Here is a 14,888-nt window from a genome sequence, read left to right as displayed (position 1 = left end):
TTCTCGAGCGCGTTCTCTCAGCACCTAAGAATTGCTGCTACGTGAACATGACACGTCACGACACTACGAGACCAAGGCGTGTCCTGAGAGTCACACAGCATACAGATTAACATGGCAGAGCTAGAGCTGTAACTTCCTACATGTAAATAACATCTGGTTTTATTTATTTTATTGTTTGGCACTACAAAGTCCTGTTCGTAAAAGGAGGTTAGAGGTCAGAAGGCACTTAAGTAAATTGATGATTTGCTGTCTGTCTGAACCAAAGAAATCTGTACCATATTGAGTTGCAGAGCATCACATTTTCCCCATCGCATCGTATTGCATTGTAGTAGGGGGGAATCATATCACATCAGCAGCTGCTTCATATCTATCTTCAATGTATCGTATTGTTGGTTATGCTTCAAGAAGCGAATCGCATCGTCCTCAGTTAACCCTTACCCTAACCCTAGATGTATCGAGGTCCAATAGCTTTATGGTTAACCTTTAATTGATTCCTGGCAACTCTAGAAATCCTTACAACATCTACCTAAAGCATGGCATTTAGTGTTTTATTTGACTTTTTTCTATTTCTGGTATAAGAAAGCTCCAGGGAAAACTCTTCGTCCACTAAACTTGTACACATAAAACTATACTTGGCAGAAATTTAAAATATTGTTTTCTAGCGCTTGTGAGATTCCGACTATGTCCCCTAACGATACCATCCCTAACAGAGTATCCGAGAAGGCAGAATTGGCCATACACTCTCTCTCCAGTCGGTCAGAGACACTAACCAATCACAGACATCTGAGTTTATGTATGCAGAAGGCGGCAGATAGCCTTTTTTCTTCAGCCTAATGTTACGCTGCCCTATGACTCAGCATAAAGGGAAGCATTTGGGGTCTACATGTGTCTCGGCGGTCCTAGGAGTCCTGGCTGGATCTATCCATGAGAAAAAGTTAAGAAATAGAATCCTGGAGGTATGCTAGGTATGCTAGCTCCTACGTATATGTTAAAGTCACGTCAGTTACTACAGCGGTTTGCATTCAAACAAATGCACGTAGTGCCCATGGAACGTTCGAGAAAAACGGCCATGTGTGTGCCGTTACAGCAGATTTACAGCTAAACAGCTTGATGACTTCCTAGTAAAAATAATCAGATAATACATTCGGGGACATGAAACACAGTTGCAGACTCCATCGGAAACATGACCGTGTACGAAAATTCCCAGCACCGTCTCATTTCACGTTTCATAGTCACTTACTTAATTTTCCAAAATAGTCCTGCCTTTAGGGGATGCGCTGTGAGAATTGATAGAACCGATCTGAGGCATCCATGAATAAGACATGATTTTTTCAAGTAAAGGAAGAAAGGGACGACATGACTCAAATACGGGGCATCAATTATTCACCCGGTCGTAGCCGTCAGCGTTGTGGCTTCGCATGGACGCCCGTGTACGACGTCTTCGCAGGGAGTCCGTGTAGAAAAAGCAGAAGGGGGAAAAAATGGCCTATGGCTAGTTAGGAAATGAGAAGAGAATGAGCTGCTGCCTGCACTAAAAAAATGTGCCATGCATTTTTTTTTATCATCAGGGGGCAATTACGCAAAATCCTGGCAAGGCGGAAATCAAAAACTCGCTTCCTGAATGCTGACAGTACACACCGTATTAATGTTTCAGAGCATCAGCATGAGTCAGATCTGCCCCTGGTTGGTGTGTTGGGTTCAAAACTCAAGGTCGGAATGGTAACCCTAAAAAAAGAATTCATATCCATCTCGGGCCCCGTTTTTTTTTAAATTGTCATTTTGGATAAAACCATTCAAATGTTCTCTGTAGAACGCAACACGGGTCGGTTGTGGAAAAATTTGGAGTTGCCCGTCAAGGCCCAATGTCAAGTTCATATCAAGTAGAAATCTTGCACAGGTATAAGAACTTTTTTCTTGTCGTTAATAAAGTTCCTCATAGAAGGTTCCTAGTAGAACCCAGTGTAAAAGTGAGGACCTTTAAGCATCCAAAGAAACCCTTATTTTAAAAGGATTGTGCCCTCACAGGTTTTTTTTTTTTTTTTTTTTTTACGTAGCATCCCTACAAGACCCCTTTAGCCTACTAAGAAACATGAAACCTTGTAGAGCCATGAAAAAAATACTTGATAATGATGTGTTTTTAATGCACAGCTTCAACAATTAACCAATCAGGGCATCCTAGAAGTGAATGCTTTTGGGTTGTCCTTCTTAAAGACAGGATCCTAAGTTGAACCCATGAACAGTGTTTCCAAAGAAGGTACAAGCCCTTAAGAAAGCTAGACCCCTTTACCATGCAAAAGACCCGTAAGTACACCCACATCTTTCCTAGGGCACTTTAAACCCTCTTAAATGTTCTTTGGTTGTCCTCTTGGGGACAAGATTCTTTAAAGAACTCAGTGGGTTTTGAGAAAGGCTCCAGATCCCAAAGACCCTTTGGTGTATGCTAGAACCTTTTAACTATCTAAGGAACTTTGCAGAAACATCATTTCCATAAGGTCTTGGTTGGAAAGAAAAAAAAAAGACCCTTCTTCATTTCCAGGTAGAATCCATACAGAACTACCTTGGATATACTAGACCAAATACTAGACCATCTAGCTACCCAAAGAAACTTTAAGGAACTTAATTGATTCTTCAGATTCTTTGTACCCCTGGAATAATCCTCAAATATAGAGACAACAGAATCTATCAACTTTAAAACTCATCAAAACATTCTACGCCTACCCAACAAGAAATCCCATAAACCACCTAGAGCCATTACCCATTGTAGGAACTATTGGAAAAGTCATGTTCCCAAATTTACAGCCTTAAACACCTCTTTGTTTGTCCCTCTGAAGGACAAGGTTGGGGCTTAAACGATTCCTTGAGTAACCCAGTACTCATAACTAATTTGAATACAAAATTTTTTTTTTAAATCATTGTTTAGTCCATTTAACTACACACAGAGCACGATGTTTCCTCACGGACCATTATTACTGACGCAACAGCCACTAAACTTTGGTGCGCTTCGGACGGGTAACACAGAAGACTTCACAGAAAGAAATATGGAGGAACGGGGAGAAAACAGCGAGAGGGCGATTCAGACCGAAGTAAACGACAAAGTTTGGAATCATTTCAAACTAAAACAAAGAAAACAACCTACAGTGCGTTTACCTTTTAAAGAGTCGTTTAAGATAGATTTTATTTATGAATATTTATATATATTTGCATTTTGATGTAATATGGCAATTCAATGGGTTTGCGTTTTTCAAGATATTCTTGTGTGCAATTTCAGCAATAATGTTCATTTTTCTAAAAAAAGACTCGTTCGTTTGTTTCCATTCCAGGAAACAAAGCACCTTCAAATATCAGATGAAACCTTAAAACCCAGAGTCTGAAATGATAGGAATGAAAGGAAAGACGTTGAGCACCGTACGTTCGGCACCAGATGTTGACGGTGTGTTCATGTATGTAGATGACTTCTTTAATTAATAGTCAGAACGCAAGCTTCTAATTAGCTTCAATCTGCTTTAAGTGATAAATTAGATTAGTGTGAAATTAAATGTTTAGGATTTCTCAATGTCACTTGCTAGAAAAAAGGGAAAAGAAAAGGCTTTAGGACACAGCCTTATACACACACACACACACACACACACACACACACACACACACACACACACACACACACCTCAAGATCGGAGGTTTAATGTGGTGCATTAGAGGCCGTACCGCACTCCGTTTTCCGCGAGAAAGACGCCGAAACCTTCTCGGCAGACTAATGCGCTGCTGAATGACTAATCCAGGCTAATTATAATCCACGCAGCATGTGAGCATGAAGCCACATGACGGCACGGGAGGGGGGAGAAAAAAATCATTTAAAAGCTTTTCTCCGAAAAATAAAGAGTGAATGCGGAAAAGCTCGCCCGAAACACTTCAACAAGCTGCTGCGAACATTTTTAAAGTTACTCAGGGGTCAAAGTTCAAACCCGAGGCTATGGGATCATCAGACTTTTTTCATATTTAATATAGACTTCATTTTACAGGTGGATCCACAAGCGACAATAAATTTGGTTTACTTTTGTGTGAAATACAACTAGCAGGGACTAATATCCTCTCGAACAATATAAATTCATTATATTATAATCTACATTTCGCGATATCGTGCGTCTTTTGATACGATTGTTTCGTTTTGTTAATTCATTTGATTGCGTAAAAAAGTAAAAAAAAAGATAAAAAAAAAAAGCCTGAATGTTACATTTTTCAAAATACTTGAAAATTGTTCAAAATATGTTTTAAAATAATTACAGAGCTACTTTTATTCTTCTTTCACTGTTACTGGTTTAAAAAATGTAAATGCCTCATTTAACTATAGTTAATTTAAGTAAATATATTAAAGTACGTGAAATTCTTTTGGACACAAATCTATAAAATGTGATACATAATTAAATGTCTTTGAAAAGACAATTGTATTTTTCTTTGGTGGGGAAAAAAAAAGTAAAACAAGTTATTGTTTACAATTAAAATGTATTAGTAAAACATTACTATTATTACAAATTATTATTATTATTAAAATAAATATTATTAAAGAATTGTTTCTTGTTGCAAGGGCGTTAATTATTTTTTTTTTCAAGTCAACTAAAATCAATCTTGTTTAGTTTATATAAACTCTTTTGCATAAATGAATAATAAATGCAAAAAATTGCGTTTAAAACCAGGACTTATGAGCACAATGTAAATGTTATTATTAAAAGAACTGTATGTTTCTGCTGTATGAACTTGACTAGTGTTCATTTTTTTTGTTTTTAGGAGTCGACCAAAATCGGTGTGTGAAATTAAATATTCCGCATAAATGAATACAAATTTTTCGGTTCGGAGCGTGAATGGTCACGACGCGAGACAGGAGGTCGTGACGGAACAGCTGCTTTGCGTCGCTGTAGCCGATGCCGCTGCTGTGTGTGGCATGTGAAAATCTCAGCGTGTTACAGCGACAGCATGCCGGCAGGAGACTCGAGTCTGAGGTCAAGCCGCCAGGGTGTGAGGTCGCGCCCGAGGTCTGGCAGGAAGCAGTTACTCAGCGCCGATGGACTGCCATGTGGTAAACGTCAGGCCTGTGGTCCGACACCCCCCTGCTGCCTGCACTGGCACTGTGGGTATTGTTGATGGTAAATCCATCAGAGTGCCCCAGGGTATTGGAGTTGGGCAACATATAGAGCTCAGAAAGTAAAAACACGACTGTTTGCTCACCAGCTTGAACTTTAAAACTTGCTTTTTATATGACAAGGGAAGTGAATTTAAATTTGTTCGAAAAAAGAAAAAGTCTGATTTCATCAAATCGGACGGCAGATCCAGCTACGACTGAAAACTTGCGATTTATTAGGATGTGTTCGCTCTATTATGCCCTCACCTGGAAATGATAAAGCTGCTGCTGCTGTACTCGTAAAGACCACCCTGTCCTCCAGTCATCACACGGGTCTTTCTCTCAACACGTTTAGCACCGTTTCCCTTCCCTCTTCTGCAACTCTTAACAATACGGGATAATCTCCCAAACTGGTTCCATCACGAGTCTGGTTCTGTTCAAGGTTCACCTCCTCGCTCCCTACCGGTTTTTGCACAACAGCTTTGCGACATGCAAAAAAAACTAAACTAAAAGACTGAATTGAGCAACTGGACTCATATCGCATTACAGTCTGACCCATCGGGTCATGTGATCGCTCGGACTTAAAAAACTTAGGAGTATAAAACCTAACATTTGTAGTGTCTACTGAAACCAACAAATGGAGTGCGGCTCACCGGAGCCTTTCGCTTTGCACCTTAGATTTCAACATTATTCAGAAAACTGAGATGTTACAGAGAACAGGTTCTGCTGCTCCAAGTATGAGTCCGACCGCAGAGGATAAAACTACTGACCGAAATCCAGAATATTCCTACTGGAGATCTAAAATGTGTATGTGGGTGGAATGTAAGAAAATATAATGTGTATAGACTCCACATTCGGAAGTAGATCCAAGAGAGTTGATTTTATTGATCATTCTTAAACATTTGACTAGTTGTTTGATTTGTCAATTTCAAAGTGTAATATTATTTGAATTTTTTAAATAATGGATTATACAGAATCGTTACCGAATCGACTCTGGGTTGATTTAATTGATAATTCCGATAATAACATCAATAACAATCATTTAGACTTTATAGACAATTATGATCATTATTTCTATTATTTGCAAAACATTTGTCAGCTCAAGTTTTTCAAACTTGTTCAATCAGATGAATTCGGCACTGATGTTGAAAATATTGGAAGGGGGAATATCTATCTATCTATCTATCTATCTATCTTTTTACAGTAATAATATCTATCTACAGACAGATAGATGGACAGAGAGATATCATATATGTACTTTACAAATGCCACAAATATTATTACTATTAGAAATATATATTATATACTATATTTTACATACAAAAAAAATTATATTTCAGCCGGATTTCAATTTATTCGATATTTACCTCAGCAATTTCACCCTCTGCGTTCGGTCATAATTACATCTTTAACAGTTTTCTGGATATTGCATAAATCAGGGGGTAGAAAGTGAAAAGAACGATTGTAGTGCAGGTCACCGGGGTAATCCTCTGATTTGCCAGCGTTGTGTCTGAGCGGTCACATGACCTCGATGATCCAGACCGTAACTCGATACTTCAGTTCAGTCGTTCGATTCGCTTTATTTATATAAAGCGGTTGCACAGAAATCCAGATGTTGAGATCCGTAGGGAACTGATAATATACGTATAATAAACGTTATGTATGTATGCACATGCATTTATTATTAATTATATGTTATATATATATATTATATGTTTACACTGTATGTATGTACAACACTAAAACAGTTCAGTTCTGTGACGACGTGGTCACGTGAAACCTGGATGAGAACTTCAGATCTGAAGATATGATCTAAGGACAAACTTTCCACAAGGATAAGTAGCAGGCTGATCTTCTGCTTGACAAACTGAGGCGTGTGGGAGCTTCTAAAACGGCACAAGAGGTGACATTAAAATCTGGGCTTGAATCAACATTTTCTAATGAGGATCAGGACCACGTGCTTCACTGAGAAACAGCAGGACGATTCAGGTTGCTGCCTGATTGTTTCTCCAGACCTACTTAACAGATGATTGGTGCTTCCTCGGTGCCTACAGATCAAAAGTGGCTGAGCGGTGAATGATTGTGATGTAAAGGCTCAGGTGATATTTTTTCATTAAAAAAATAAATGAAGTAAAACCTACTTACTTGTCATATTCGGCGTTGTCCTTGTCGCACCTCGCATCCTTGTGCTTCTGCCAGTCTTTGCCGTGTTTGCAGGTGGTGAGCAGGACCACGTCCTCGGAGTTGTGAACGTGGTACAGAGCGTTCCGCGTATCCGAACCGATCCCGGTCAGGTAGCGCTTCCCCTTAAAAACCAGCATGTACTTCCGAAACGGTGGGATGGAGTTGTATTTCAAGAAGCCCCTCTCCCCTCCTGTCCTTGGGTGGTCTTTAGAGAACAGAGGAATGGAAACGTCAAAGTTGGGTCTGAAGTTCTCTGTGCTGATGCTGGCTTTGGCCAACATGGCCTGCCCGATGTCGAAACCGAGGTCCTCCGTGTAATTCGGCCACGTCCCCGAGTACAAATTGAAGATCAGGTGATTCCTGCCGCCGTTCCATTGGTTCAAGTTCTGGAGCTTTGCTTTGAGATTGTGGACATACTGCGGGGACAACTGATCCCGGTCCAGGGTGTCCAGGCTGAGGACGAACAAGCACGCCTGTCCCGGATCGGAAGTGTAAAACCTAGAACTCTCGATCGAAGCTAAAATGTTCTGGTAACTCTCCGAGATCTTCTCTCCTTTCTCCTGAGGGTAGACGTAAACTTTAAAGCCGTTCTTCTTGCACAAAGAGAAATCGAAGCACGAGTCCATGCGGCACATCCGGCCCTTGTAGACGCCGGACACGGCATCTCTCTTGTCTCTCGGCGACGCTCCGACGTCGCTTTCCGACGTACGGAACGCTCGGAGGTGCTCGATAAACCTGGGCCAGTGAGGTTCCGGGCCACGCCGGGCTCCGCCGCCCGGGCTCCTTTCTGCGATCTGTACCCCGCCGAGGTACAGCAGCAGTACGACACAGGTGCTGGCGGAGAACAAGATGGAATACCGTTTTTTGGCCTGCATGTGTCCTTCGGTCCGGCTCGAGATCTCGATCAATAGATCCAATACGCCCCGAGGTCGTTCTCTCACCCGCTCCTGCTGGGAAACACAGCCATCTTCCACCAGCCTGCAAGGGTTCAACGCTTTTCTGAGCCGGATCCCAAAGCCAGAGCATGTGGGCGACTTTTCCTTCCTAAGCACTTACCTCTTCTCCTCCTGAACCTCCAGCTTCACTTGGTCTGGATCAGTCAGTCTGAAACCTCGGGAGATGGAGGACCATGCTGCTTCCAGGATTTATAATTTTTTAGAAAACGGGCATATTTTTTTTTATAAGAAGTAAAAACCACTTCCTATGAAAAGAAAGTGGGAAAGTCCAGTAAGGAGAACCGAATCAGAGGAGGAATCCGGTCCTCAGAAATCAAAACCATCTCTCCAGAAGATCCACAGAACCATCGATCTCCTTGGTTAGTATTAATCCTGGTTATGACACACAGACACACCGGGATGCCTCGCGGATCATCCCGAACCGGTTCCGTGCCCATGCCGACCCATTTCCCAGTTTCCGGTGAGACTGGAAGCCCGACTTTTTTTTCTTCTTCTTCTTCTTCTTCTTCTTCTTCTTCTTCTTCTTTCCCAAGTAACGTGAGATTAAACTTACACGCCGACAAGTTCACGCGCTCCCTCCGTCACCGTCTCCGGAAGTGTGCTCCGGGAGAACCACGGAGACGCCGGAAACCAGAACCGGAGCGATGGAGCGCGGCGGTGGCTCCACGGAAGGGACACCGAGAGAGAGGGACTGGGAGACGGGGAGACACGGACGCTGAGAGCGCTCGAGTTGTTCGGATTGTTTCAATGCAGCTAGCATACCAATCCACTCCGACGTCTGCTGACGTGACGTTCTTCTCCGGGCTTCCCATTGGTCGGCGTCACTTCCGCAATAGGCGGGGCTTATTCAGCACCCTTTCGCCTCCGGTATTTATTATTTTATATTTGTATAAACAATATATATATATATATATATATATATATATATATATATATATATATATATATATATATATATATATATATATATATTTGTTGTCATATTATTTTACATAAAAAAAGCATAAAAATACGTCACTTTATAATATGACATCATATTTAATGATTTTTTTGTAATATAGATTTTTTTAATATATATATTTTTTATATTTATAACAATACAAAAAAAGATAAACAATTACTTTATTATATGAAATTATATTTTATGTACGTATTTTTGTAATATTTAATTACTTTTGTACAAATGTATATGCTTAATATTTCTATTGTAATATATTTATTCAGTAATATCCAAATGTTTACATACTACGTTTATTCCACAAAATATTTAATTATACTTAATATTTTTGTAATTTCTTTGTTTATGTAATAAGATTTTTATATTAAATTGTAATATATTTTTTAAAATCATGTTAACTTTTTATAATTATTATAGAAAATGCAAAAATATGTTACTTTATTAGGTTACATTATTTTTTATAATTTTTGTAAAATGTTTAAGTATTTATCTATCTAATAAATAATTTACATTGCAATGTATGTATTACATTATATTACATTTCTTTTAGAAATATTATAGAAAATATTACTATATTTTATTAACTGAATTATTATACAGCACCACAGTTTATTTGACAAATAAATAAATCTAAACAGACCAAATCCCAAATCCCTTCCTCTCCCTTAATATGTGCACTACATAGGGTACATAACATTAGCATTTACACACTATATTAGTGCACTTTGTGTTCACTCAGCAGGTAATTAGGATACAGCTGATGTTTTACCCATCGTTCTCTTTGTACCTGATAGTAATAATATTATAATGACGTCAAACAGATCACACGTGTCTGAGAGAATGTAAAATATTGATTGTTTGTTTGATATTTGGCTCGTCACTTATAGTCTCTCACCCAGAACTTCTGTACTGTCCTCACTGCAAGAGAAAAAACAATGTTAGTCCTTTCAGAGATTTCTTTCCCATTATTTTTCATGACATTTCCTATCTAGTCCACTCAGATCTAGGCCAGTTTTTTTCCACACAGACAGATATTTTAAAGAAATATGTCGATCTGTTGCTATGCTGAAGCTTTATAGAAGGAGTCTCTAGTTTTAGCTTAAACATTTGGACATTTTATAGACCAAAAATGTTGAGAAAGAGAGAAATATTGAGAATTGATTGCATATAACTGGTGTAACTATAAATGGATAAAAATACGGTCATTTCTTAACCACTAAATATTGTAATAATTTTTTAACTCTTGTGGTATGAGGTGGTATCCAAAAGTTTTTAGTTTTGTAACACGCCAACAGATGGCAGCACGAGGCTGCACGCACAGTCACAGTGTGCACCGACCTTCATAAGTCAGTGCGCCGAAATACATTGTCCCGTGTACATCAGCAGCTGTGCAACCCGTGCTATTCTGACCACGTGCATTATCATGCCTTTTGTTCTGACCACGTGCGCAACCTGTCACCAAGCTCTTCTCATACATAAGTCTCTCACCGGGAACAACATGATCTTACTTCCGCACCCACCCTACTGGCCAGATCGTTGCGGTGATTCAGCGCAAATAGCAGAAGATGCTTGACACGTTCCAGAAGTGGCAGGAACGCTAGGAGCGCTGTAGTAAGTTCAGACTGTAAACATAGGTAAAGTACATTCTTATAAACAGAGCGAGTCTCCAAACTTCCTGATACCAACTTGTACAGAAGAACTACAACCCTATTACGAGACAAGATGTTAACAAACTTATTACAAAAGCATGCCTTTGAGTTTAACTCTTTATCAGCGATGGAACGTGATCGAATCCGAACGCCATATGAACATGACGGTGTTATTAAAATTGAGATCAGTGTTATCTCTGCATACACAAGGACCTACAGGAGACAAGGACTCAAAAATTAGCGCTCTCTCCTAATAAGAAGTTTCAGCAGGCGGCCGGGACGTGTCTTGAGATTTGTTTTTACAGCTGCAGGGACGTCAGGGATGAGACCTGAATTCATAAAGCAGGAGAGAATGCAAGGAGGAATTTAAAGCTGTTTAGCAATAGCTTTAGACTTGGGAGTGTGTGTGTGTGTGTGTGTGTGTGTGTGTGTGTGTGTGTGTGTGTGTGTGTGTGTGTGTGTGTTTTGGGGGTGGTTCTGCAATTCAGTGATCAAAGCACCAGCCTTTACCTCCTGTTCTTTCTCCCAGGCATTCCTTCCATCCCTGTCTTTCATCCACCATTGGGCTACTAGTGCATGTGCAGCGTCTCACCGAAATACCTTTCAAAAGGTTGTTTTTTGAGATACATCGAAGTTCCTATTATTTCTATGCAACAAACTCGGTAAAAGCCAAAAACACCCAAGAATTGGACAGTGAACACCTAAAAGAACGTTCTATAATGACAGATGAGTCCAAAGAGAAGAAGAGAGAAAAAGTTAGCATACTGCCTCACCCCCACAGTCAAACATGGAAGGTTGAAGACTTAATCCAGGTTGAGGGAACCAACATGGCAATCATGCAAAGCTGCTGTGGTAGAAATAGTTGTAATGATGCATTTCAAGATGGCACCCACCGTGGCAGATGTCTCAGTATACGCCTTTTACGGTTTTATTTGTTTGTTCATTTTTCGATAGTTCAAAGGCATGTTATGTCATTCTATCTCTTTTTTATCTTCCTATATCCTTTGTAATTTATGTCATAGGCTGCTGGAGGATTCGCAACGTACGGATCTGCAACAAACAGTGTTTCCCGTATACATAACAATAAACTCTTAAATGTGAAATCCTATGCTATTAAATGAATTCACTACATACCCTACAGAATTGCCTCGATCTCTTCCTATAGGCCGGAGTTTTGTACATTATCTGATTTTTAAAAGAAGAAAACATCGACCAAATGCATTCGAATGACAACCGGCGTCTTTTTATCTCTCAACAAAAGCTCATCATTGAAACTCGATCCTTTTCACGGTTTAATGTATGCCGGAGTCGCCTGCGGTGAGTTTGTTGAGTTTGAAGTTGCTAATAGCATAGTGCTGACACTAAGTGAATGGCGATGGGAGAGGTGGTGTGTGGATGTCATTAGGCCCGAAAGCAGGCCTGCATCGGCTCGCCTCCATCTTCAATTAAGGATGAAGCTCACCCCTGGGACAAACGGAGCCAATGGCTGGTCATTTAAATTCCCCCAACAGCCTAAGCCACTTTCACAGATCGTTAACGCATCTTTACCCGGCGCAGAATAATGTTTGTGTGTGCGCCGGGTTAATGACCGGTTCTTATGCTAAGTCATGCTTTGGTGGGGGCTCGGGTTTTGCTCGGCGGTTCAGACTGCTGTTCTTAAAACATTAATAAAAAAAAAAACAAGCACAAACAGGTTCAACCGCAGGTTTATAGTTTAGAGTTAATGCATTAAGGAGCGTCGAAGACCACCATCGCGAAAGGACAAAGAACATAGAGATGCTTAGAAAAGAAATGTCAATAAAAATAGGACTTTTGTATATTTTGTATATTCAGTTCACCAACGTGACAGTCTTCATTTATTCATCCTTAGTAACTGCTTGGTCATGTTCACGGTGGTTCTATTAAACTGGTTTAGGGTTGTTTTTGCCAGTGTTTTTTTTCCCATAGTGGACACAATGGTAGGATTCATATTAAGTAAAATATGAACTTATCCGGTTTAATTGTAGGAAACGGCTCGAGATAATGATAACGACATTGTGTTATATTCTTACTAATTATTTTTCACTCTGGCTCATATCCCAACTTGTAAAAAAACAGTGTGTATCTGCAGCCTGACATGAAAAACAATGAGAAAATCACAGTTTATCAGGAAAGCAGATATCCAGTAAAGCCGGAGAACAAAACTTTAAGAACGCATCAAAACTTCAATATAAATGCTTTATTTTTTTTTGCCTGAAAAAGAAATCATTAACAGTGGAGCCGACAAATAAAGCGACATGTTTCGAAAGCAGAATACAGAATATTACACTATTCAACTACAGTACATTCTTTAGAAAGAAACTCATCGCATTACCGTATTCAGATTATGTAATTCAGTGTTTCGCAGACTCTCATAACCGTAAAATAAATTCTACAGACTCCCTTGAAATTACATTATTTCAATTTTTGTTTCTATCCACCAACTGCACACTTTAGGTCTGATTTGGCTTTGGTGCTTGGACCCTTAAAAAAAATATATTATAAATATAAATATAAATATAATATGATTTCTTGGACTTCCGTGTGTGTCCCAGGCCCCAATGTGAGATCCACACATCAAAATGGAAGAATTGGAGTATTTTGTGTATTGTCAATGCCTACCCGATTCACCTACCAGCAGCTTTATGCAACGTCCTGACGACTCCCAGACGGAAATATGGCGAGAGCACGGCGTTCCAAATGTGCCCTAATGTGTGGAAAACAGCCCGAGGTGAGGAAGAGCAGCATGTTTCCACTAGCCCAAGTCATTTTCTTTTTTCCCAGCTGGTTGATTCGGATTCAGTGTGACAAAGAGACGAGTTGTGTGGCGATTAGCAGCAGGTGTTCTCCCACACACACATGTAGAACTGTACAATCACACACACATGCTAATCCTAGACGATGCTGGATCTAATAAGCCACTGAGACTCAATAAAAACAGATTTATAAACGATATTAAAAAATCTCTACGGTGAATTTCATTGGTTGGTAATTGCATGAATTTGTGTTCATTTACATACCTCAGCAGTTTTATGTTATCTAAAGAACATAAGATGAATTAAGAGACACTGGAAATGCACCCCTCCAGGTATAAACACATAAAAGTATAGACAGATGGTTTCGAATGCATTATTATTTCTTAGCTCGGAAAATCAAACACTAGACTATCCGCTAAGCCGAAGCATTAAGGTCCAAATCTGTGGCATTCCTGGGATTGAATTCACCACCTTCTGGTGTTTGTCTCCAAGCTGAGCAACCACTTTTACACCACAATGCTTTATAAAACATTCATATGTGCCCATGGACATCGCTATCCATTATCTATCACTATGCAACAGACGCATTAAAGTAACTCTTCCTCTTCGGCTAATCGTTACCGTGAGGTATCGATGCAGAAGAAACAGATGGTTAATGCATGCATCCTCGGAGCTGAACGGCTGGAAGCGGCCCACCAGCTTTTCCTGCACGAGGAATCAAAGTGCAACAGAGAAAACAGGCTTTTACTTGTCGTGGCGCTGGTGTAATGACTGATGGTGAACAGAAAACCTGCGGGAAAAGCCAGAACTCCGCTGACAAGATTCAAAACTAGTTTTTATCAGATGGAAAATAAACCAGATTGGACGTCTTGTTTTCTCTGAGGGGTCTCGGAAAAAGAGATGGGCTTTGAGCAACGTGACGTGATTTCGTTTTTTACTTTATCAGCTATGAGCAATAAGATTGGGACTACATACTGGTTTGAGAAATGAAAGATTTTTTTTAATGCATTTGGGGAAATAAAACACGGGAAAAAAATGTCATGCAGGAAGAAATTTACTCAAACAAACAAATAAATAAGCAAGTAGACAGACAGACGAATAATCTATCAAACAAACCCTCGAACAAAATGAATGGATGAATGAATAAATTCACTAATCGACAGACAAATATGTAAATACATGGATAAATAAACCCACAAACTAATTAAGTGTACAAATTAACAAACAGTGAAACAGAAATGAATGAATAAATAGATA

General features: G+C 39.7%; 1 protein-coding gene across 2 annotated transcripts in view; it reads right to left on the bottom strand.

Annotated features, from left to right (window-relative positions):
- The window catches only part of ext1a (exostosin glycosyltransferase 1a), a 59,101-nt gene extending 49,985 nt beyond the window's left edge, over positions 1-9,116 (bottom strand). For both annotated transcript variants that reach the window (XM_083529506.1, XM_083529507.1), the window contains exon 1: positions 7,256-9,116. In XM_083529506.1, the coding sequence (XP_083385632.1) occupies positions 7,256-8,169 (914 nt within the window). In that variant the 5' untranslated portion in view covers positions 8,170-9,116. The remainder of the gene's footprint in view (positions 1-7,255) is intronic.
- Between the last annotated feature and the right edge of the window lie 5,772 nt (positions 9,117-14,888).

This window comes from Silurus aristotelis, assembly GCF_946808225.1.
Source record: "Silurus aristotelis genome assembly, chromosome: 25".
In the NCBI taxonomy this organism is placed as follows: domain Eukaryota; kingdom Metazoa; phylum Chordata; class Actinopteri; order Siluriformes; family Siluridae; genus Silurus; species Silurus aristotelis.
Note: the sequence above shows the minus strand (reverse complement) of the source record. Positions and strands in the feature narration are given on the sequence as shown.